The sequence below is a fragment of the Rhincodon typus genome, chromosome 9, assembly GCF_021869965.1.
Source record: "Rhincodon typus isolate 14 chromosome 9, sRhiTyp1.1, whole genome shotgun sequence".
Lineage (NCBI taxonomy): Eukaryota > Metazoa > Chordata > Chondrichthyes > Orectolobiformes > Rhincodontidae > Rhincodon > Rhincodon typus.
This window is the reverse complement of record NC_063340.1, coordinates 66,625,132-66,651,686: the sequence shown is the minus strand read 5'-3', so window position 1 is coordinate 66,651,686 and position 26,555 is coordinate 66,625,132. Positions and strand designations below refer to the sequence as shown.

At 40.2% G+C, this 26,555-nt stretch overlaps 1 protein-coding gene across 2 annotated transcripts in view; it reads right to left on the bottom strand.

Annotated features, from left to right (window-relative positions):
• Window positions 1-26,555, bottom strand: part of prepl (prolyl endopeptidase like) — a 64,860-nt gene that overhangs the window by 36,889 nt on the left and 1,416 nt on the right. Inside the window, exons 2-4 of one of the 2 annotated variants that reach the window (XM_020514780.2) lie at window positions 21,038-21,166; window positions 11,824-11,887; window positions 11,131-11,340 (exon numbers count right to left, since the gene is read on the bottom strand). In XM_020514780.2, the coding sequence (XP_020370369.1) occupies window positions 11,131-11,340; window positions 11,824-11,887; window positions 21,038-21,166 (403 nt within the window). The remainder of the gene's footprint in view (window positions 1-11,130; window positions 11,341-11,823; window positions 11,888-21,037; window positions 21,167-26,555) is intronic. The other variant, XM_048601417.1, reaches the window with a different exon arrangement.

Here is a 26,555-nt window from a genome sequence, read left to right as displayed (position 1 = left end):
TGCTCCTCTGATGCTGCTTGGCCTGCTGTGTTCATCCAGCTCTGCACCTTGTTGTCTCAGATTCTCCAGCATCTGCAGTTCCTACTATCTCTGGCTTTCCTGACAATCAGCAAGAGTTTCATATTCATCATTAGACTCTTAATCCCAGATTTTTTTTGTTGGGTTCAAATTCCACCTTCTGCCATGGCAGGATTGGAAACCATGTGTCCAGGACATTATTTGATCTCTGGATTAATAGTCTAGCAATAATGCTACTAGACCATCGCCTCTGTTGAATCTGGATCCAGTTCAGTCTAGAACTGCACCTCAATATTGCTGGCTGAACAGAAACTGCAGCACAGTGAACTTCACAATGACCGTCAATTTTTGTATTCTGTTTCAGCCATAGATCAAATTTGATACTTCTATCAGACTTGTGATAAATCATTTCTTCAAAATGAGGGCCTAAATGAAGAAGCAATGCATTGACATGTTGGCTTGACTGATATGTCTTCTGACAAAGACTGCAATGAACTGTTATTTAATCTGCCTTGTCAAACTCCCAGGGTTTATTGTGGGAATCCACTCAAAAGTTCCATCTTGGCATTTCCCATCTCGGCTTTTCTAATTTCTTTAAGATGCTTTACCGTCTCTTTAAGATCCAATTATTTATCACACCATAGACTTGCAGTTACCTTCTTCACCAAAATCTTCTCTCTTATAGCCTCACATAGACTCTTCAATGTGTTATGCACCTTTGAGATTCAAATTTTCACTTGGATTCAGCTCATCCATCAACTTTTCTCTTGTAATCTCATCCTCCACAACACACTCCAAGCCCTTAACCTCAGGACGTGTGGCCCTACCTCCTTATACATCTAATTCACAGAGATTAATCTCTATCAGATCCCACATCTCACCCTTGCTTGCATTTACTTGCTGACTCAAAACCTACCACTTTCCCAGTAAAACGGAATAAAACCACCTCCACCTCAAACGTCTTTTCTAGTTTTCTTTATCCATTGCCTGTTGAGACGGATGCCTTTGACAGTACATTTCTCAATTATATTAGTTCCAATTTCAGGCAGGTCTTGTCTGAGAGACCTCCTTTGGAAGAAGTCTTGAAAACGTGTTGCAGTATACAGGGGGTGCCAATTTACAAAGCTTCACAGGAGTGTATTTTTAAAGATCTGACATACGAACGTTTCTTGTACTTGTCTTGCTGTTCTTGTGTTACAGAGGGGTGGTTGACACTTCTCTGATAATTAAAACCGAAAACACCTCGAGAAGCTTGCCTTGCCTCATAATCTGTTAAAGGAAGTGTGAAAAGTGGTACAATCTACTTCTCACCCCCAATCTGTTATAACAGAGTGGTTCAATGGAAGAAACCCCTGATACTTTATAAGCAACAAGTAACAATTTATTTAGCTAACAACAGTGAACAAAACTAACAGAGCTACTAACAAACCGAACAAATTCCCCCTTAGTTACTAACTATTCCCAAATAAAACAAAATTCTAATGGTACGCTGTTCCAATAAATATAAGTTCCACTTATATAAACCAAAGTATGAAGAAAAAGCCAGGATAAATCTTCTGGAATGTTCTTTGCCTTCTCTGCTGTTTTCAATTCTGGAAAGCATTTTCCTGTCGAATACTTGTGTCAGGAATATTAGCTAAGAGTGCCGTACTACCTTTATTTAGATGGTGCTTCCTCTGAGAACTTCGACATTTCTGTGAGATCAAGCGAGTTTCTCTTCAGATGGGCGTTCACTCTCACCCAGATTTTCAAATAACCTCTTCTTTTATCCTGTTGATGATTTACCAAATTTCTTACAATAGGATTGGTCCTAAGCTGTCAAAACCATCAGATTTAAATTTAATTGGGTTTTGTATCTAGGGCCTTGTTTAAATTAATTGGCTAAATTCAAAAAACTTGTTGACTTGGTAAAAATGCTGCTTTGCCTGCTAACAGTATAGCTGTTCTGATACAATGTTTCAATTTCAGGAACTCTGTGCATCTGCTGCTGCCCACAGACTTTTTTTAAAATCTCCAAGCCTAAAAAACAAATCATTTTTTAAAAGGGACTATGCACTCTTCTACCTATCATTTTACAAACATCAAGTATTCTGCCCAACTTCACAATGCCTCCCTCCCGCCAAACCATTATGAAAAGATGGCTTTTTTTTTCTCTAAATCTTAGTGCCATTATTACTAGGTCATTAATCTAACGTTACACATTTCATACTAATTCTATATACATTTATTAACATTGAACACTACAGTTTCTATCTTATATAGACATTTTCCTTTTAAACCTGTGATAACACAGCCACAATAACATTTTCACCACCCACAATATGTACAATCTGTAAATTAAATGCTTGTAACATAAAACTCCAATGAAATAGTCTTGGTGTTCTTTTCTTTAAGTCTTTCCAAAAATGTCAAAGGGCTGCGATCAGTATACACAACCATCTCTGATACATTGTTTGCAACATAAACATTAAAATGTTGCAAGGCCAGTTACCAAACTCAATAACTGTTTTTCAATGGTTGAATATTTTCTCTGGTGGATATTGAGTTGCTTTGACAAAAAAACGGATTGGCCTTTCAATTCCACAATCATTCTCCTGTAACAAAATAGTTCCAAGCCCTACAATCGCTTGCATCAATAGCGACTTTAAAGGGTTTCAAGAATTTTGGCATGGCTAAAACTGGTGCGGTGGTTAACACTGCTTTTAAATTCTGAAATGCCTCCTAGCATTGGTCTGTTCACTGAAATTTCATGTTCTTCTTTAACAAATTCATCAGTGGTGCCACCACGCTGCTAAAGTTTGGTACAAATTTCCTGTAGAATCTGCTCAGTCCCACAAAATCATAACACCTCCTTCTTCGAGGTTGGTCTTGGAAATTCCTCAATGGCCTTCACCTTCATGTTCCTTGGTGTCATCAGTGTCCGATGTTGTGTCCTATGAAGTCACTTCCACCTTCGCGAATTTTGTTTTTCACAAATTTATGACCAACTTTGCTTTCAGTAGTTCTCTCAAAGAAGTCTGCCAAATGCACCATGTGATCTGTCCACAATTGGCTAAAGATCACTAAATCATCTATGCAGACGGCACAATTAGTTAATCCTGCCATAATTCTGTTCATAAATCTTTGAAATGTGGCTGGGGTGTTCTTCAATCCAAAGGGCATTACTTTAAATTGGTATAGCCCATTTGAGGCTACAAATGCAGAAACTTCTTTCGCTGTCTCTGACAAAGATATCTTGCCACTAACCACAAAGAAAATCCAACTTTGTGATGTAAGTGGCTTGTCCAACTTTTTCCACACAGTCCTCCTGCCTTGGAATTGGCTACGAGTCCGAATTGGTCATGGTGTTGACTTCTAATAAACCACACAGAATCACTGAGTACCGCCAGGTTTGGGAACTAACACATTTGCCACTCACTTTGACTGGGCTTGATGTTTTGTTGCAGCATTGTTTCCACTTCCTTCTGTACCTGTGCTGCTTTGAGAGGATTAAGCTGTACGGTGTTGTTTTATCAGAACAGCATTCTTTATGTCAACCTCACGTACTATGGTATTTGTCCTCCCCATTCTATTTTTACATATGTCCTGACAGTGCTGCAACAAGCCTTTCAATTCAGTTCTCTAGTTCCTGAAACAGATATCTTACTATCCTATCCCATTCTTTCAGGGCGTCCTCATCATTCCATTTATTATTAGGCACATCAAAATTCACCTCATCTGGATTTGATTCCTCACTTTGAGTGGCAGTAACTAATACCTGTTTCTCAGATTCCCTTTCCCTGTCATAGTAAAGTTTCAGCACGTTCACATGACATACCCGATAAATTTTTTTTTTTCAATCTGGCATCGTTACCAGATAAGTCACCTGATTTAACTTCTTTTCAATCTGATTGGGACCACTAAACCTTGCTTTGAAGGGATCTCCTATCACTGGTAACAGCACCAACACTCTATCCCCATGGGCAAATGTACGAATTTTAGATTTCTTATCTGCTTCTTGCTTCATTATGTGCTGTGCCATCTTCAAATGTTGTCTAGCTAATTCACCTACTCTATTTAATCTTTCTCTCACCTCAGATACATAATCCAACTATGAGATCTCTGATTTCAGACCTATCAACTTTTCCTTAATTAATTTTAATGGGTCTCTTACTTCCTGTCCAAATATCATTCAAATGGAGTAAATGGATTCGATTCATTTGGAGCATCTCGAATAGCAAATAATATAAATGGGACACCTTTATCCCAATCATTTGGGTAATCGAGGCAATAAGCCCTCAGCATGGTCTTTAGGGTCTAATGCCATCTTTCCGATGCTTCCTGGGATTCAGGATGGCATGCACTACATTTAAAGTGTTGGATGCCTAAACTTTCCATGATCTCCTTAAGTAGTTTGGCAGTAAAATTGGACCATTGGTCTGACTGAATCTCCCTGGGTAGTCCATAAAATGTAAACAAAACAAGTAACTCCCCTACAACCTTTTTTGCCTTGACATTCCATAATGGAATTGCCTCCAGAAATCCGGTTGACACATCCATTATGGTTAGCAAATACTGGCTCCCACTTCTGGTTTTAGGCAGGAGGCCTATTCAATCATTCATAACCCTTGTGAAAGGTTCTTCAAATGTGGGAATAGGCACTGGTTTTATTACTGCCTGTGGCTTTCCTACCATTTGACACATACGATAGGGACGGCAAAATTCAACCACATCTTTATGTAATCCAGGCCAATAGAAATGCTTCTGTATTTTAGCCTGAGTCTTCCTCACTCCTAGGTGACCGCCTACAGGTGACTTGTGCGCTACCATGCTGAGGTGAAATAAATAAAATTCTAAATATCTATTATAGGCTTCAATTTTTAAAAAGAATCTTCTGTTCATTAAAACCCATTCAATTAATTTAAATTTATTCAAGTACTTAACTCCTTATGAAAAAAATTAGTTCAGTTGTTTCAGCGGCGGGGGTCCGGGAGAAAGCACGAGGGCAGCCTGGGAAGGTAAGTTTCCACCCAATAAATTTGGGAGTTAACTAATACCCGAGACACTACACGCGTAGTGTCTCCCACCCTTCCACTTCCTCTAACCTAATAATAACGACTAAGTGTGGTGAGCAGGTAAGCTATTTGCATTTTTTTTTCCCCTCATCTCTTTGTTATCTTTTGGGGTGGTCACCTAGACGCCAAATCCTCTGGGAGCGGGTCGGAAGGCAAAGCCAGAGTCTGTTTGAGTATATAACGGAGTAAACTTACTGGTGCAGAGAACACTGCGAAACTATAAAAAAACTAATTAATTTTAAATAATTAACTAAGTAGAGATGACAGGCCAGGTGATGTGTTGTAGCTGTATGATGTGGGAGCTAGCTGATCCCATTGAGAACGGCGGTGACCACATCTGCAGCTTGAGGAGCTCCGGCTCAAAATTGATGAGCTGGAACCCGAACTCCAAACACTGCGGCACAACCGGGAGGGAGAGAAATACCTGGATGCTGTGATCCAGGAGACAGTCACACCTGGTAGATTAACGAATTTTAATTCAATCGGTGGGCAGGGACAGCAGTGTGTGACTGCGAGTGAGGCAGGTAGAGGGACCCTGCAGACAGGAACACAGGAGCCGCAGCCCTTGACATTGTCCCACAGGTATGAGGCACTTGTTCCCTGTGTGGATGAGGAACAGGGCTGCAGGAATGATGAGTCAACTGACCATGGCACCATGGCCCAGGAGGCCATTCAAGAGGGGGGAGCAAAAAGACAGATTGTAGTTGTAGGGGATTCCATCATCAGGGGGATAGACAGTATCCTTTGCGAGCAGGATAGAGAATCCCACATGGTGTGTTGCCTGCCCGGTGCCAGGGTGCGAGACGTCTCTGACCGGCTTGAGAGGACACTAGAGGGGGAGGGGGAGGATCCAGTTGTTGTGGTCCACGTAGGTACCAACAACATAGGCAGGACTAGGAAAAAAGACCTGTTTCGGGATTATGAAAAGCTAGGAACAAAATTAAAAAAAACAGATCTTCAAGGGTCATAATCTCTGGATTGCTGCCCAAGCCACGTGCAAATTGGCATAGGGAGGCAAGGTTCAGGGAAGTAAACACGTGGCTAAAAGAGTGGTGTGGGAAAGAGGGTTTCCTTTTCATGGGGCACTGGCATCAGATCTGGGACAGGAGGGATCTATACCGCTGGGATGGACTCCACTTGAACAGGGCCGGGTCCAGTGTTCTGGCGAAAAGGGTAAATAGGGTGGTTAATAGGACTTTAAACTAGTAAGTAGGGGGGAAGAAAGAAGTGAGCATAGAGGGAGAATAACAATTAATGTAAGGCAAAGCAGCAGGTTAGCAGGTGATGAGGAAGCTTCAACTCCATTGAAAATTAGGAAAGAAGTTAAAGGGAAGAACTCAAGAGCTGTTAGTAATGGAGGTAATAGGACCCAAAAAGAAGGTGCAAAAACTGGCATAAGGGCACTTTATTTGAATACTCGGAACATTCAAAACAAGGTGGATGAGTTAATGGTGCAAATCATGGCAAATGGGTATGATTTAGTGGCCAATACAGAGACATGGTTACAGGATGGTCATGACTGGGAGTTAAATATCTAGGGGTATCAAACTGTTCGGAAGGACAGACAGGAAGGTAAGGGAAGTGGTGTTGCTCTGATTTTTAAGGATGATATCAGGGCGGTAGTGAGAGATGATATAGGTTCTACTGAACAAAACGTTGAATCCATTTGGGTGGAAATTAGGAATAGTAGGGAGAAGAAGTCACTGATAGGTGTGGTCTATAGGCCACCAAATAATGACATCGTGGTGGGGCAGGCAATAAACATAGAAATAGCTAATGCATGTAAAAATGGTACAGCAATTATCATGGGAGATTTTAATCTACATATCGATTGGTCAAACCAGGTCAGTCATGGCAGCCTTGAGGAGGGGTTCACAGAATGCATCCGCGATAATTTCCTTGAATAATATGTAATGGAACCTATGAGGGAGCAAGCTATCCTAGATCTAGTCCTGTGTAATGAGACAGGAATAATAAATGATCTCACAGTTAGGGATCCTCTCGGAAGGAGCGATCATAGTATGGTCGAATTTAAAATACAGATGGAGTGTGAGAAGGTTAAATCCAGTACCTATGTCCTGTGCTTAAACAAAGGAGACTATGAAGGAATGAGGGAGGAGTTAGCTAAGGTAGAATGGGAGCAAAAACTTTATGGTGGGTCAATTGAGGAACAGTGGAGGGCTTTCAAAACGATTTTTCACAATGCTCAGCAGAAGTATATTCCAGTGATAAGGGAGAACTGTAGGAAAAGACAGAGCCAGCCATGGATATCTAAGGAAATAAAGGAAAGTATCACATTGAAAAAAAAACACATACAATAAAGCAAAGAGTAGTGGGAAACTAGTAGACTGGAAAATCTTTAAAGGCCAACAGAAAGCCACAAAAAATGTTATAAAGAAAAGTAAGATAGATCATGAGAGTAAACTAGCTCAGAATATAAAAACAGGCAGCAAAAGTTTCTATAAATATGTAAATCGTAAAAGAGTGGCGAAGGTAAACATTGGTCCTTTAGAGGATGAGAAGGCCAATTTAATAACTGGGAATGAGGAAATAGCCGAGACATTGAACAGTTATTTTGTGTCGGTCTTCACAGTGGAAAACACAAATAACATGCTGAAAACTAATGGCAAGAAGGTTATAGCAGCTGAGGACCTAGAAACTATCATTATCACTAAGGAGGCAGTGCTGGGCAAGCTAATGGGGTTAAAGGTAGACAAGTCTCCTGGCGCTGATGAAATGCACTCCAGGGTACTAAAAGAGGTGATGGGGGAAATAGCAAATGCACTAGTAATTATTTAACAAAATTCACTGGGCTCTGGGGTGGTTCCCGCAGATTGGAAAACAGCCAGCATGACGCCACTGTTTAAAAAAGGAAGTAGACAAACAGCAGGTAACTATAGGCCAGTTAGCTTAACTTCGGTAGTGGGGAAAATGCTTGAATCTATCATTAAGGAAGAAATAGCAAGACATCTGGATATAAATTGTCCCATTGGGAACACCCAGCATGGGTTCCTGAAGGGTAGGTCATGTTTAACTAATTTGGTGGAATTCTTTGAGGACATTACTTGCATGGTGGACAATGGGGAACCTGTGAATGTGGTGTATCTGGATTTCCAGAAGGCATTTGACAAGGTGCCACACCAAACACTGCTACACAAGATAAAGTTGCACGGTATTACAGGTAATGTATTGGCATGGATAGAGGATTGGTTGACCAGTAGAAAGCAAAGAGTAGGGGTAAATGGGTGTTTTTCTGGTTGGCGGTCAGTGGCTAGTGGTGTGCCTCAGGGCTCAGTGTTGGGACCGCAATTGTTTACAATTTACATAGATGATTTGGAGTTGGGGACTAAGTGTGGTGTGTCAAAATTTGCAGATGACACTCAGGTGAGTGGTAGATCAAAGTGTGCAGAAGACACTGAAAGTCTGCAAAGGGATGTAGATAGTCTAAGTGAGTGTGCAAAGGTCTGGCAGATGGAGTACAATGTTGATAAGTGTGAGGTCATCCATTTTGGTAGGAATAACAGCAAAATGGACTATGTTTTAAATGGTAAAAAATTGCAGCACGCTGCTGTGCAGAGGGACTTGGGTGTCCTTGTGCATGAATCGCTAAAAGTCGGATTGCAGGTGCAGCAGGTAATTAAAAAGGCAAATGGAATTTTGTTTGCCATTGCTAGAGGGATGGAGTTTAAAAACAGGGAGGCTATGCTGCAGCTGTATAGGGTCCTGGTGAGGCTACACCTGGAATACTGTGTGCAGCTTTGGTCTCCTTACTTGAGAAGAGATATACTAGCATTGGAGGGGGAGCAGAGGAAATTCACTCAGTTGATTCCAGAGTTGAGAGGGTTGGATTATAAGGAGAGACTGAGTAGACTGGAATTATACTCATTGGAATTCAGAAGAATGAGGGGAGATCTTATAGAAACATAAGATTATGAAGGGAATAGATAAGGTGGAGGCAGGGAGGTTGTTTCCGCTAGCAGGTGAAACTAGGACTAGAGGGCATCGCCTCAAAATAAAGGGAAGCAGATGTAGGACTGAGGTCAGGAGGAACTTCTTCACCCAAAGGGTTGTGAATCTGTGGAATTCCCTGCCCAGGGAAGCGGCTGAAGCTTACCTCACTGAATGTTTCTAAGGCAAGGCTAGATAAATTTTTGAACAGTAAAGGAATTAAGGGTTATGGTGAGTGGGCGGGTAAGTGGAGCTGAGTCTCAAAAAGATCAGCCATGATCTTATTAAATGGTGGGGCAGGCTCGAGGGGCCAGATGGCCTACTCCTGCTCCTAGTTCTTATGTTCTGTAAACATTTGTATTCATCATCCCACATGAAAAAACTGCTAATCCTATAATAACTTCCTTAAAATGTCAAACAAATGTGAATTTATAACTCCCCACTACAATAATATCAACTATGGAAAATAGTCTAGCATTAATAATGATGTAATTACGTCAACAAGTGATTCTACTAATTTTGGTTTTGTCTGCATAGACTTCCAAGGTCCGTGCTCAGCAGTGATGTCTTTCAGACTTATAACATTGCTATTTTACATGCATTTGATAAGATGCCACTTAAAAGCTTAATACACAAGGTAAGATTGCACGGGATTAGGAGCAATTTATTAGCTTGGATAGAGGATTGGCTAATCAACAGAAAGCAGTTGGGGTAAATGGGTCTTTTTCTGGATTGCAAGATATAACTAGTGGGATGGAACCACAGGGTTGGACCGCGGGTCCAAACTATTTACAATCTATATTAATGACTTCAATGTAGGGATAGAAGGTATGACAGCCACCTTGCAGATGACACTAAAATAGATGGCAAAATAAGTTGCAATAAATAAATTAAAATATTTACAAATCAATATGGATAGGTTAGGTGAATTGGCCAAAATTTAGCAGATGTAGTTTAACATGGATAAGTGTGAAGTTATCCAGTTTGGCTGGAAGAATGAAGAGGCAACTTACTTTCTAAATGGAGAGAAACAGCAGAGTGCTTGGTTGCAGTGGGATTTGGATATCGTATGAATGAATCATAGAAAACTAGTATGCAGGTACAGAAGGGGCGGCATGGTGGCTCAGTGGTTAGCGCTGCTCCTTCACAACACTAGGATTTGATTTCACTCTTGGTTAGGTGGATTGGCCACGCTAAATTGCCCACAGTGATATGCAGGTTAGATGGATTAGCCATGGGAAATGCAGGGTTACAGGGAGCTGGGTCTTGGTGGACACCATGGGCCAAATGACGTGCTTCTGCACTGTGGGGATTCTATGATTCCATAACCAAGAATCAATGTTGTCAATGGTTTGCCATGTGACTGCGTACAGAGATGCTGGTAGCAGCTTTGAAAGGAGTGTTGATATCAACATACAATTCCTGAAACTTTTAGAACACATTTTTAAAAAATTTTCACAGACACAGGCAGGCTTTTTTTCCCCCAATTTGTAATGGACTGGATATTTAAATAACTTGACAGTTCTACAAATCCAATTTTTCCCTCAAGGGCATTTACAACTTTTCTAAATATCTAACTCCTACACTGCAGGATAAAGATGTTGTTCCTGCAAAGCAAAGATGGGGTCAGTTTGAACTTAGTGCTGATTTCAAATGGCCTTGTTATGTTTTGATTTTCCTGACAGAGTCACATCCTATCCCCATTCCCTCTCTAGAGACAATAGGTTCCGTCAGAAATGGGGGTGAAACTTGGGATATCCGATGTGGGTCCCTTCTGTCATTTTGGGAGGTCCCTGGAGTGTCCTGATTCTGAAAACCCAGGCCATCATTTCAGAATGAAATTCAGGAACTGTCTTATGGAGCTACTGGCAAATGAATGAACGATCAGTTGATATGAATTTATGGGTATTGGACAAGGAGGGAATATTGTACCGACAAACAGAAAATGCAATGTCTTTTGAGTAGTGCCTTACAATCTGTAACCCTCATCTGATTTACTGCACATAGAAATGGTTCCGCAAATACTGTCTCATCCACAGAACAGAACAAAACAGATAAATTGAGGAAAACATTGTAAGTATGAAGCCATGATGCAATGTGTTAGACTCACCAAAACTAAATGTTCTTGGCAAAACATGCACTACTTCTGGCTTAGGAACAAGTTTGACTACAACACAAGTAGACTCATCCGATGAAGTACGTATGCTTGAAGCCAAATACTTCTGATTTGGTGAGACTCTGATATGTTGAAATTGAGCTTCTGTTGTTTGAAGGAACTGCAGCTGATCCAAGGATAAGACAACTTCAGGAATTTGATCACCTTTGGAGATAAATAATGTTTCACACTATAGAGTGCAAGATAGAACAACTGAAGAATTTAATTTTGAATCAATATCACAGAATTCATTGCCATGCAAATAACTGGATGTATTAATATAATGGGAATAAGTCACTTCTGGAGCAGTACTTCAACAAAACTGGGTGCTTTTAGGAGAGAAGATTTTATAGTCTATCAAGAACAAAATAAATTGAATTGCAGTGTTAAAATATATTGTCATTGACCGGTGACAGATTTAATTATTCTTTTTGTACGCACCAAGAGTGGTTCACAAGATTCAGATTGTTACAGCACCACGTAATGAATCGTCCTCACAGGCCATAAGAAGGTTGTTGGTGATTAGCCTCATAGACACATTTAAACCAATATCCTTGAGGTGAAAAGGTTCTTCTTGTATCAGTGTTTGAGTGGCTTCAATTGGGTTCTATTCAGGTGTGGTTTCAATGCTGATTATTAAAGACTCACCATTCTGACGTCTTCTATAAATACAGCCACCTTCTTCAAAATACTCAAAGTCTTTCATTTGTATCTGCAGAAACAATTAAACAAAGGTTATCATATCAACATGGGAATCATAAAACATATCTATTATTAATCATATAATCAAGAGCTACCCTACCACAGAAGAATGAGCTAAAAAGAACATGAATAATAACTTCTCATAGGTTAGAGAAAAAGATTATGACTGAACAAATGACTTTGATTACAGAAGTGACTGCAGCAGCTACATAAATACTATAGCTACTTCCTGACACCCAAGTCATCAAACCATTCACAAGGTACGAGTCAGGAACTGATCAGCACACCTCATTTGCCTGGATTACTGCATTCCAACGACACTTAAAGAAACTCAACACCATTCAAGATAAACCACCCACTCGACTGATACCTGATGACTTATTTTATTTATTCATTTGTGGGATGTGGGCATCGCTGGCTAGCCAGCATTTATTGCCCCTCCCTCGTTACGCTTAAGAAGGTGGTGAACTGCTGAGGCTCACCTGCTGTGGGTTGACCCACAATGCCCTTAGGGAGAGAATTCCAGTATTTTGACCAAGCAACAGTAAAAGAACAGCGATATATTTCCAAGTCACTATGGTGAGTGGCCTCGAGGGGAACTTGAAGGTAGTGGTGTTCCCATATATCTGCTGCCCTTGTCCTTCCAGATGGAAGTAGTCGTGGGTTTGGAAGGTGCTCTCTGAAGATCTTTGGTGAATTTCTGCAGTGCATCTTGTAGATAGTACGCACTGCTGCTACTGAATATTGGTGGTGAGGAGATCGGATGCTTTAAACATTAACTTTTTTCTGGAACACTGTGGTTGCCATGTGTACCATTTACACGATGCACTGAAGGAAACTGCTAAGGCTTCATTATAGCACCATTCAAACTCAACAACCCAGAAGAACGAATGCAGCCCATGCCTGTGAACACCACATGGATGTTCCTTTCTAAATCCCATACAATTTTGACTTGCTAATATATCACCATTCCTTCATAGCTGCTGAGTCAAAATCCTGGAACTCAAGCCTAACAGCATTCTGGACATATCTTCACCATGTTGTTATGATCCCAATTGATGGCAATACCAGTCAAGGCAGATCCAAAAACAAAACCAGACATAATACATCAAATGCTTAATTTTTGGGGTTGGTTAATGTGTAGTTAGTCTGTAAAACATGTTCACATAGGGCTGCAGATGTTCTTTAACAAAAAAAAACGAAGTTTATTACACAAAAGGAAGAATACAAACAAATGCAGCTATATATATCAGTTAAATATGTTCCAAAATGGAGATGACAAGATACTGCAGTTCAGAGTTTGGTATATGATGCTTCGCAGGAAATACAATATCACTGGAACTAATTCTGTTCATGAAAAGTCCTAGTACATTATTATAGTTTAAAAACTTGAGTCCTAAAGTGGAAGAATGATGTAAATCTATGGAATAGTTCCACAACGGCCAGTATCCTATCAGCAATCATCCTTTATTTATATGTGGAAAGTCCTCGACACTGGTCCAGCTTCCTCAGACGCATCTCTCAGAGTGAACAGAACCTCTGACACTTCTGTTTGTATCTGTCAGCCATGGCATCCTGGTTGGACCAGATCAACACCCCCAATTAGGGAATACATGTTCTATGATGAACACCTGCCTGACCTTGTTGAAATCAACATATCCGTCGCCCCCTGAGTCTGAGGACATAGGCTGGTCTTTTTCTTGCAGCGCCTCCTGGGGTATTTCAGCACCAGGTCAGGTTCCTCCACCTCTGGATCGGATATAGACAGTTCGTAAAGCACAGGAGCTCACCTCTTGTGCCAGGAGTATTTCAGGAGAAAGTCACTCCCTTCTTCCTGTGGCAAAGGTGTCGAAGAGGTGAGATCTGCCATGTGCATCTCAGATTCAGAGGTTTCTTCAATGTTTGATGGATAGGGACAACCCATGGGTTCTGACAGCCTTTCCGACCGTTCCAAGAAGCAGGGCACATTTTGCTCCTGCACCATTTATGAATCTGTGGCTTTCATGTGGTCTAAGTCCTTGTTCAGGGCCGTCACACCTACCCAAACCTTATAGCTCACTGGTCTTGACTTCATGTCAAGCATGCCTCTTACCCACGCAGGGCCATTTTGGTTGTTCCTACACCAAATTTTGTTCCGTGTAGTAAACTGTCTCTCTCGTTTGGCGGAGTCTCATGTCTGGCTTTGGTGTTCCTGATGCTGTTTCACCCTCCTCTCCAGGTCCAGGAAGATCAGATTTAATTTGGAGCGGAGTCTTCTCCCCATTAGCAACTCTGCTGGAGCTATCCCTGTGGTTGCACGAGGGCTGATACTGTAATCAAATAGGAACCAGGACTGTTTGGTAGCTAGTGAAACCATAGGCTGTTTCTTTAAGACTGCCTTCAAAGTTTGGAGTGCTCTTTCTGTCAGATCTTTGGATGATGGATGGTATGGAGCTGCCTTATATGTTGAATTCTATTCGACTTTAGGAAACATTCAAATTCTCTGCTGGTAAACGATGGCCTGTTATCTGTGACCAACACTTCCAGAGAGGAAGTTCTGAGGAAGGGTCACTGGACCCGAAACTTTAACTCTGATTTTCTCTTCACAGATGCTGCCAGACCTGCTGAGCTTTTCCGGCAACTTCTGATTTTGATTCTGACTCCAAATATGACCGCCAAACCTTCCTACCCAATCTGGGTCTATATGCGCTCTGCATTTCCCAAAGTCTTTGATGCATACTGGGCATTGCCCTCTACTGGGCCATCTATGAACTAACACTTGCCCGATGCTGTATGGGGAGGCATCGCATGTCAATACCAGATCTCACTTGGGATCATAGTATGCCAACACCTTAGAGGATAATAGCTGTTTCTTCACTTCCCCGAAAGCTATGGCTTGGCAACTCCTAATAAAGGCTAATCCTTTATTGGTGCCAGGATGGAGGCCAGGTTATGTATGAACTTTCCATAATAATTCACCAACCCCAAGGAAAGACCTAAGCTCCAGTACAGACATGGGAAGTGGGGCACCTTTGATTACCCCCATTTTATCTTTAAACCAGTGTAACCTGGTCTTGTTGACTCTGTAGCACAAGTAGGTCACTTGGGCTGCCTGGAACACACATTTTTCCCTTCTTAGGCGTACACCCGCCTGGGAGAACCGTCTAAGGACTATGTCCAAGTTTTCCAAGTGCTCCTTATTAGTCGCCCCTGTTATTACATGTCATCTCAATAAATGGCGACCTGGGGTAGACCTTGCAAAATGTCTGCCATTGCTGAAAAATTGCTGACAACAGCCCAAATGACAGTCTCCAAATTGGTACAAACCCTTATGGATATTAATTGTAGCATAATTCTGGAAGTCCTCACCTAAGTGCAATTGCAAGTATGCATGGCTCACGTCCACGTTTGTGAAGGACAGCTCCCTGCCAAGTTTGCGTATAAATCCTCTATGTGAGGGATTGGGTAGTTATCCAGCTGTGAAAAACAGTTTACCATTTGTTTAAAATCCCCCCAAAGGCGAAGCGACCCGTCGGACTTCAAAGCCAGTACAACCAGTGCTGCCTCCGCAAACTGGACTGGGTGAAGTTTGCTTCGTTTTCCAGCCTTAATGATTTTTGCCTCTACTTTTGCCCGTAAGGCAACTGGCACTGGGCAAGCCTTGCAGAATCATGGAATTTCTTCCTGGTCAACATGCCAGGTGGCCTTGCCTCTTTTCATAGTCCCTAAACCTTCTCAAAGTATTCTGAGTATTTAATTAGGGCTTCACTCAGACAACCATTTCTAATCAAACAAATGTTCAGCCAATCTAGGTGAATCTCAATTTCACCCCATCAAGCTTGGGCCTGAGCCTTTTATTACAATCAGCGGTAACTGAACCAACTGCTTCTCATAAGAGACCGGAACCAAAGCTGCACCCTTAATTTGTAAAGGTTACCCAGTACAGGTTCTCGGTCTAGCTAAGATCTTGCGCAAACGTAAGGGTTGAAGTCAAGATCGAATTTTGTTAGAGACTGTTTCTGCGATCACTGAAACTGCTGTGCCGGTAACGATCTCCCTGGAACTGATGACCATTTAATCAGGCATTTATTTTGATTGGTTCTGATTTGGATGTTGCTAAGCAATTTAACTGTTCTAAACTAGATGTAGGTGGGCATTCCACCATGTGCACTCTTCTGGATACCGGCCTATGAGTTCTCTTACTCAATTTAGGTCTGGTAGGACTCCTTTGCTGTCGCAAGTCCCACAATGTCAGCAACTACAATGGCTTGCTGGCTTGGATCCTGAAGAAAATTTACACTGTTTGACTGAGGCTTGGCTTTGTTTTGGGGTTTTGCTGTGACCTGACCTAGAGCTCCTCTGTTCAGGGTATGTCCTGAGTGAGGCTATGCAATTGCCTTCACTCAAGTGATAGCCTCCACTCAAGTGGTGTCCCCACTTGAACTGACAAGGCTCAGTTGAACTGACAAGGGTGTCCACTTCCATTGGAATACCCTGCACCTCAAATGCTCTCCTTGTCACATTTTCCATAATAAAGTTGTAGTGCCTGTTTGAAGTCCAGTTGGGCTTCAGTTAGTAGGCACTTTCGCATGGTTACATCATTAATCCCACATACCAAATGGTCTCAGCATCTTATTAAGGGTTAAGCCAAAGTCACATGCCTCTGCCAGTTGTTTTAACCTACTCAAAAAATCCCAATATGGATTCCACTGGTTCTTGAATTGCAATTGCAAAAAATGATAGCGTCTCAAAATTAGAGGAAACTTGGGGTCATAACATTCCTTAAGCAAATCCATCAACTCTTGAAAGGTTTCAGTATCTGATGCTTCAGAAAAAGCTAGGTTCCAAATAGCCAAAAAAGCAGTGAGTCGACAAGCTATCAGGAAAATAAATCATTGCTTTTCATCTGCCCAGAAAAAAAAACACACTCTTTCTACACATTGGGCCCAGTCTTTGATGGCAGGATCAAACGAGTCAAGCTTCCAAAATAAAGGCATAGAAATGCTTACCTCCACTCAAAGACAACTGTTGCAAGCAAGTTTCTTCAGGAACGTGCTTTACTCTCGTCACCACTGAAATAACTCTACAGAAGCTGGTATCCCGTCACCAAGCCACCCTTGACACTGATCCAGCTCCCTCAGATCCAGCTCTCAGAGTGAACAGAACCTCTGACACTCCTGTTTATATCTGTCAGCCAGGGCTCCCTGATTGGGGCTGTTAGCCTGGTCCAATCAGGGAACTCATATTCTGAGATCACTATCTGCCTCCCACTCTGAGTCCAAGAACATAGGCCAGTCCTTTCTCTTATAGTGCCTCCTGGGGCTTTTTACCAATCTAGATCTGTATTTCAGTATTGTGTATTAAGAAGAGAGAGAACATGTTTTTTTAAGTTTCATTTTAGATACATTCTGAAAGAGTGTGTGGAGGGTTGGATTGTTTACATACATTAACGGACATTTTTAAAACCCCAAAGTGAATGGTTCAGAGCATGAGCAAAAATGGAAGGGTACAAGAGAGAACAGTAACATTGAAAGTTACAATGGTCCAGGAGCAGTCAGACAATATGTAGGTTCATTTGGACAGAAAAGGTCTAACAACTCATGCGCTGTTAGTTTAGCAGTTGTTAAAACTGTCAAAGCAGAAAAAAAATCCTGAATGGCTTAGAAGTCAGTAAGAGAAATCTCAGGAAGAGACATTAACAAAAGAAAACTGAGTGAATGCAGATAATTGTCAAAAAAAACTGATTACAGTCATGCTAATTAAACAAGGAGCTTTAAAGTGGAGACAAGGGTGTAAGGTTTTCATTAAGAGTAAAACGTTTGGCTCTTTCCTTCTATTTTTAACCTTGTGCATAAGAAATGCTTATGTATTTTCTTAAATTGGCAGCCTCTTGTGAATATATTCTGTGACTGATCACCACAATAAACAAAAAGGGAAATTAAACTTATGGTCTATCAAACCAGGTATGACTCTGAGATCCTACATTTTCAGTATTAGCATCAGCTGGGATCATAAACTGTGGTTTGGCAATAACGTGGTAGGGCAACCCAGATTTAATAATACTTCCTGTTGGAGTACAAAGCCTATTTTATAAAGCAATTTATGGGATTTAGCTGTGCTTGGGGAGGTAAGGATTTAGCCAACACCTTTACATCAGCACAAAAATATGACACTGCTAGCTATGATTATAGATACAGTGGGGTGAGAATTGCAGGATAGGATGCAGTCCCAGCACTTGGAAGCATTGTTGCAACTTGAAACAGTTTGAGAAAGAGTCATGCTCTCTAGTTGCTTCCTCTTTGCCTTGCTTGTCTCCCCATCTGCCAAGTCCCTTCTAAGAAAAATCCTGAACATTACATTTATAATGTTGAAGAGTACTGTTATCTCTTTACCTCAGCAATCTCCTACTGCCCTACAAAACTCTCCCTTAATTTCAATTCCTCAGCCTTGCACCTTTGTACATTATTTTTCCCACCACCTCACCACTGGTGGCCACACCATTGTGTTACGCTCTTTGCTTCCTTCCTTAAATCTATCTCTACTTCTCTTCTACACATTTTGTCCTTCCCTAAAACCAACCCTTCTGACTAAATTTTTGGCTAACCCTCCTAAAATTTTCTAAAACTCACCATATTTGCTTGTTTGAATTACCTTTGAATGTTTTTCTATTTTAAACATGCTATATAAAAGCAAAATGCCAATTAAACTACTGTACCTTTCATGGCTAAATTGGCAACCAGCCAGAAGCTGGGCAAATGGCCCTGGATTTAGGCATGAGGTACATTTGGTTGCATAGCTTAGAACGTCACCTAGACCTGATGTTTCGGGTAGGGATGGCACTTTCACCTTCTGGGCTCTCAAAGTATTTGTCTATTTGTACTAAAAGTGAGATTTAATCACTCTGACAAGGTCTCCTCTATTGGTCACAGAATCAAAGAAATCGCATCAATTCCATGATAGCTGTTGGACATCTTCAGGCACATAGGTGGCCAGGAAGATCTTCCCTGGGATTCAGGTCCTTGGCAACGGAAGTCCACTCAGAGGATGGCAGTTCATCAGTGTCTGCCAGTTCCACCAGGAGCTGTGACTGCTAGCATCAAAGATCCAAGATTACGGTGGGACTCCAGACCAAAGGGCGGAATGAAGATCTCAGGGTGTGGGTCACAGGAGTGCTGACGGCTCTCAGCAAGCCATTCCTTTGTGATTCAGGGTCCATTACCATTGAATTGCACTGGTCTCATATTAATTAGTTGACTAATGATTTTAACTGACATCAGCCAATAGCCAGGAAATTGCAACAGTCCCTTCCATTTTCTGATATAATTGCTGGGGTGTCTGGGGTGGGGGGCTGCTACCACTAGGCTAATAATGCAGGACCTCTCATGCAACTAATGGGCTAGATTGCTACGGTTCCTGTTGCGAAGGGTTACACTAACTCCTGCTGGATTTGTTTCTCTCACACCACTCCAGAGAAAATTATGAAACTTAATTCAAAAATATTTACCTCATAAATAACTGAGGAATAAAAGTATTCTAGAATGTCAATTCATAAGACTGTATATTATTCAGATTGTTGGGAGAAAATTTGACTGAGGGGTTATAAATTTGAAAATTGAAAGTTGACAGTTGACATATTCCTAGGGACCTCCTATAAACAATGTCTCACTTTTAAAAACTCCTATATCCAAAGTTAGAAAGGATATATCAATTTATGTAAAAGGAGTTAGTTGCTCGTAACCACAATGATATGCCCACAAGTCAACAATACCGAAGCCCGAAAAAGAATAATTAATGAAATACTGTGATCATGGCAGATATTTGTTAACCTCACAAGCCTCCCATGGGGACATAAATTCCAGTTAAAAAATCTGTAATACAAAAATAAAAATGAATGTGCAAAATATCCTCATATTCACATGAAATGTTTCAGAGCCCAAGGGAAATAAATTCCTGAAGATTTTTCCAATAGTTTAGTTGACAAATGTGCATTTTATGTGTTGCATTTTGGTATACATATACTATTTTACTTGAACATTTTTAAATTTTGAGGCATAAATTTTATGTCTGACACTTTTCATGTACATGAGTAATGGTTTAATATCCAAAGCTCATACATCAAGAGTAGCTACTTTGAGAATATACTGTGCAAGGACTGGTGTTGACATAAAGTATGTTTTTGTAAAAAGTGATGTTAAATGCGTAATTCGTGTATACAATATTTAATGATATTTGAGGTGAGGTTGGGTCTGGTTTTTGAATTAGTAACAGATAGGTTTTTGTGGTTTTAAGAACATCTGTAACAATGGTGATTTCATTACAAAACAATTTTTAAAGCCTGGCTTAAGAGTGAATAGGTTTGTGAACTAATGAAATATTTGTGATGCAGCATTTAATGGGGCCTTAAGGGTTTATTAGAAGATTCTGGATTTTTTTTATTTTAAACTTAAGAGAAACACCCATAACTGACAGAATTTTAGTTTCACTGTTAACTTTGGTAGCATTAGTCCTGGAAAGACCTTTGAACAGGAGGCTGTCTACAGTTGTGCTCCTGAGAGAGGAATAAGAGATTTAGCAAACAGATTATCTTGGAGTGAAAGGTTAGTGTCACTCCCAGACCAGAAGTGCTCAGATAAAAATATGGAACTAGTTATTTTAGCTGAATACATTGAAGTTCATGTGCGTGGTAGATGCAGAAAGAAGCTATCGCTTTCAGTCTAATAGTGGACTTAAACCCACCAAGGCATTAGATACAGGGATTTTGATGTGAGCATTACGAGTGGCGCTTATGGGAACTGTACCAAGTGTAGTGTTTTGAGCACCACAAAAAAGCTATTTTGTTCCTTTTCATTTTATAAAGGAGTGTTTTGGAAGTACCGGGATTATACTTTTACAGTGTGTTTAAAACCTTTGACTTTCTATTATAAAGTAGATCGCTTGGATCATTCTATTATTCATTTCTTTTGTAATAAACTCTTATAGCAAAATCTACTACACTGTGTATGTTTCAGCAGGAGAACACTATGTAATTTTATTTGTTTTGGTTTTAACAATCAATCAAACCACGCTCCTGTCTGGCATCTGACTTGTTCAGTAAAAACATCAGCTGGGATCATAACAAGAGCTGTAAAATCAGTTATAATGCCCTATTTTCATTACTATGCTGTATTAAACTTTTACTTACCACAGGACTGTAACTGTTAGAAATATATTGGTTGCACACTTTTTCCAATTTCTTTTTAAACCAATCTTGTAGTTTTCTGTACTTGTGCGATTTAGATTTATAATATTTTAGTTCAGCATTCAAAAGTTCCTTGACAGACACAAAAATGTATATCAATCATTCAATGTAATCCTTCCAAAATAATTAAACATTTACAATGACAATATTTTATAATTATATATCAATTTTTTCACATCTGGATGAGTTCAATACTTTCTGAATTATTGATGACATGCTGTAAGTGAAGGTAGTATTTTAAAACATTCTGTCCATTAAATGCATATAGAATGTACAATTAGGACAGTTTCAAAAACTAACAACTAACAACTAAGAATTGTTCTAGGATATGTTTTTAATAAACAAAAATAAACTGTCCATTGAAAGACATATGTTGACATTGCTTATCATCTTGCACTCACCAGGATGAATGTGAGGATGCCAAATTTCAAATGATCACATTGATTTGATCATTTAAATTTTGACTTCTTGTGTTGGTTTTTCCCTGTTCGTAATGTTTTGGGAACATATCTCTCTTTCAGCAACATTCAAGTTTGGTACTACCAATCAATAAATTTTACCTGTCAACACAAGTTTTCTTCACAAAGTACTGCAACCATTATTAGTTATTGTAATTCTTTTTCAACGTAACAAGGTATTTTGTTTTAAAACTTTTCCAATCTGTTGGTGGAAGATGCACGTCAAGATGGACGAGACTCCAGATTTTGAAGTTGTAAGTAATAAACATTGCTGGAGCAAAAAAGGGCACAGAAACAGTAAGCTCCCATGGATGGATAGTGTTATTTTTTGTCATTGTTAAGTTACTTGGAGTCAGTTTACTTTCAAACTTTAAGGTTCTTCAGTGCACTCAGACAACGAAGGCCATCAATTTAACTGGGACGACGTGAACATCCTAGGTCAAGGCAACCATAGACATGCACTGGAATTCCTAGAGGCCTGGTTCTCCACCCATAACAAATATGTGGAATTAGACCCCATATACAAACCCTTGCAAAAAAGAACTGGAAATGACACAAAATACCTCAACAGGCCAGAACATGTAGTTCTGCTCCGCTTAGTATCTATCTCACTTCATTGGAAGCCGCACTGATGATATTACCTAGCATGGTGATGAAATGTCTGAACTACAACCAGCCAGCTCAGTGAGCAAGTCAACAACCTTACTTGCAAACTCATACAGGGTTATTTGAGAATACAAACTACAACTTATTGTCACAGATAATTATGCATGCAACTTGTTTCTTGCACATATCTGATAGACTACGCAGAGTATTTAGTTATGCAATTTCACCCTGGTCCTTTGCTTATTAGCATACCTAGTCCTTAAAGCAATAATAGAACATTCTGTTTTTTCTCCATGACAAAATTACATTGACAAAGAGTGAAAATAGTATAAATTAGGGTTACTGCGAAGCTATTTGCAGAGAAACAATAATCAAAAAATTTAAGAGCTCAAGAGTCCACAAATTTGTATTACATGCAAGTGTTTCGTCGATCTTTTCAGATCTTATGATGGTTAAACTTTTCCGGAGATTTAGACTTCAAGCACTGTGCGTATTAACTTGCAGGTGATTACTGCTGCTGGTCACTATCCTGGGACTGCTCCACACATTCATTATTCAAGCTTATTTTTGTAGGAGGGGATCTTCAATGTCCATCATCAACAGTGTCTTGGCAGCACCACTACTAACTAAGTTGATCAAGTCCTAAAGGGCGTAGCTGCTCGACTGGGTCTGTGGCAGGTAGAGAGGGAACCAACAAGAGGGAAAAAAACATAAATGCGTCAGTCCATCACAGTACTGGTAGGAGTGACCACCTGAGACTTCCTGCGGAGTCAAAATCCAGATCTTCACATTGAGAATATCCTCCACTGTGATGTGTGGCACAATCACTGTGCTAAAAGGGCTCAACAGGCAACTCAGGGCTGGGCATCCATAAAGTGCTGTGGGCCATCATCAGCAGAAGAACTTTACTCAAAAATAATCTGCAGCTTTGTGTCCTAGTGTAACCCCCACTCCATCATTACCATCAAACCAGGGAATCAATCTTGTTTAATGAAATGTGCAGAAGGGCATGCGGGAGCAGCACCAGGCAGACCTGAAAATGAAATGTCAACTTGATGAAGCTACAACACAGGGCAACTTGCATGCCATAAAGCATAAACAGCAAGTGAGAGACGGGGCTAAGCAATTCTACAACCAAAGGATCAGATCTGTGCTTCACAGTTCTGAATATCCAGTTGTGAATGGTGGTGTACAATTGAACAACTCACTCCAAGAGGAGGTTAATCCTCAATGATGGGAGAGCACAACATATCAGTGCAAAAGATAAAGCTGGAGCATTTACAACTATCTTCATCTAGAGATGCTGAGTGGATGATCCATCTCAGCCTTCTCCTGACATCCCCAGCATCACAGATGGGCTCAACAGTTTATGAGTCCTACAAGTTTCTGGCAATAGAACTGAAGACACATGCTCCAGAACTTGCCACACCCCTTGCTGAGCTGTTCCAGTACCACTACAACACTGCCATCTACTCAACAATGTGAAGAATTGACCAGGTATGTTCTGTACACAAAATGCAGGTAAAATCCAACCTAAACAATTATTATCTCATCAGTCTACCTTGATCATCTGTAAAGTAACAGAAAGGGTCATCAACAATGTTATCAAGCAACTCTGCTCTGCAACTACCTGCCCACTATGTTCAGTTTGGGTTCTGTTAGGGCCACAATGCTTCTGACTTCATTGTAGTTTTGATTTAAATATGGACAAAAGAGCTGCCCAAAGGAGAGGCGAGTATGACTGCCCTTGTTGGATGTTGTATGTTGAAATGCTGCGATAGACATTTGGATCCAGATGCAACTAGTTTGATAGCTTTCAAGATGCCCACTTCTAGCTCTTTGACTTGCAGATTTGTGTATTGCTGTCGGTTGTAGTGCAGTAGAATACAAGTTTCTGCTGAAAAAGCTTAAGTGGTTTGACCACGAGCTGATGGTCCTCCTGCCATGCATATGGAATGTCTTTCCTTGAGCATTTTTTTTGATAACAATGCTTTGTTGGAAAGATTTGGTATGTGTGATGCCAGTGAATTAAAAGTCCAAGACATTTCTGCAGTTTTTTTTTGCCCTAGGGACCAGGCATGCATCTTACATTTTCAACTTTGCCTCAGAAAGGATGGATGCTATAACATGAATAGATAGCACAAAAAAAAAGTTGACCTGACTTACATTTTCCTAGCACTATGAGTACTTCATGACAAACCAATATTGCGGGAGTGTAGATTTTATTTATTGTCCTTCTCTGAGTTTGTGCATCACTGCAATATTGCCAGCAAAACATACAGAAATACCTTTTGTAATTCTGTGCACATTTTCCTAGAACAGATCCTGACTGACAGATAGACCGAAAGCTAGTTTCTTGATGCAATTTTTTCCAATTGGTGTTCTGAAAGTAGTGATTTGTTGACATTCCTTTGCCATTGAACTGACCAATATGTGGGCTTGATATCCATCTTGCAGAAGAATTTAGTTCCTGTCATTTTACGATTGAATTTCTCAAACAATGGAAATGACATCTCAATAGGTTATGGCAACACTTAAGACATGTTGCATCTAGACAATCAGAAAATGTTTGAAAATAAGATGTAGGAGTCATAAAACATGATACTCACCATACTCAACCAATACAGAGCACTAGTCAACAAAGGGAACAGAAGGTTGAGCCCTTCAGAAAGAACAAATGCAGATTGAGTGACTGGGTTTTGTTGAATAGCTGTCTTCAGAGTCCAACTGTAACACTGAGTCATTTGCTACTTTACATCCCAGTCTTACCATCCTCCATTTACTCACCAACACTGTTCCAATGAAGTCAATGGAATTTTAAAATAAAAGGACTACATCTTGTCATCAGAAATCTTAGAATGTACCAGCCTCAATACAGAGTTCAACTATTTCAAATCTCAGTCACTGCTCCCTTTTCTCAGAACAGGTGTAGTGTTCCTGAAATATATACCTTCTCCATAACCATGTTTTATTTCTTTTTTGGCTTATCACTATCATTCTTTAGCTTTGCCCCATCATCCTTTTTATAATTTTTTACTCCCATTCCAAACCATTTCTTCTGTCACTTCCTTCCCGTGACCCAGTATCTCAGACTCATTATCTGCATTACTTATGAACTGTTAAATCTCTAATTTCTTACAGTTTTGATGACAAGACAAGGGTCTGAAAAGTTAAGTCTGTTTATGTCTTTATAAAATGCTCCGGTGTGCTGGGTTTTCCAGAGTTCATTGTTTTTAGCATCTGCAGAATGTTAAACTATATAGCCAAAACAGCTGGAGGAAGTCATCTTCACATTGTAAAGTGTTCTGATTAAAATTACCTAGATGATTGTGTCTAGTTTAGTCACTGGGACACAAAGCAGACAATCAAGTGATGGTGACTAGTTGAGGCAAGTGTATTCTTTCAATCATTCTATTAGTTTAATTACAGTATTCAATGTCCACATTTATGATGGAAGTTGCCCCTAGGTAAAAATATCAAATTCTACTTACATGTTCTCCTCTTAACACCATGAATGTAGCATCTCCACTGGTAGGAAATAATAATTACTGGTTGACAAGTTTACATAAGCACTTTCACAAACGACAATGGGGAAATTGAAAGGAAGGACACACATACATGGATATTTGAAACAATAACTGTACAGTAAAAGCCAAAAATATACTTGAGGTATAAACACAGATGTGAAATCAGCAGGACATAATTAGGAATGGTTAGAACACAATATGGGACATTGATGAGACCAACATCTCGAATACTGTGTTCAGTGCAGTTTTGGACTTTATTTTTAGGGGAGGATATAAATATATTGGATGCAGTTCAGAGGTTTACTGGATTGGTTTTACTCACATTTTTCACCCTTTACTAAATTCTAGATTGAATTTACACCCATATTACATCTCTATTACTTTTTCACCCCAATTAACAACCCCTTTGGCTTTTGCACTGGGCCTCCCCCCTTGCTCATCTCTATCTCTGTCAGTAGTATAAAAACATCACTTTCCACCCTTTCAGTTTTGAAGAAGTATTTTGGTTTCAAATGTTAACTGTTTCTCTCTCCACAATGCTGCCAGACTTGCTGAGTTTTTCCATCATTTTCTGTTTGTTTCAGATTTCCAGCATCTGCAGTATTTTGATTTTATTTATTAGATTGAAATCGGGAAAACGCGAGTTGTCAAACGAGAAAAGGTTATACAGAATCAATTCAGAACTAGGGCTGGCGATTTTACAATTAGGACAGAGTTTGAGGGGATTTTGTTTTTTCCTCTCAGAGGGTTGTACACTTTTGGAACGCTGCCTCAGAAGATGGCAGAGGCCAGGGTCACTGAATTGTTTCAGAGATAGTAGGAACTGCAGATGCTGGAGAATCTGAGATAACAAGGTGTAGAGCTGGATGA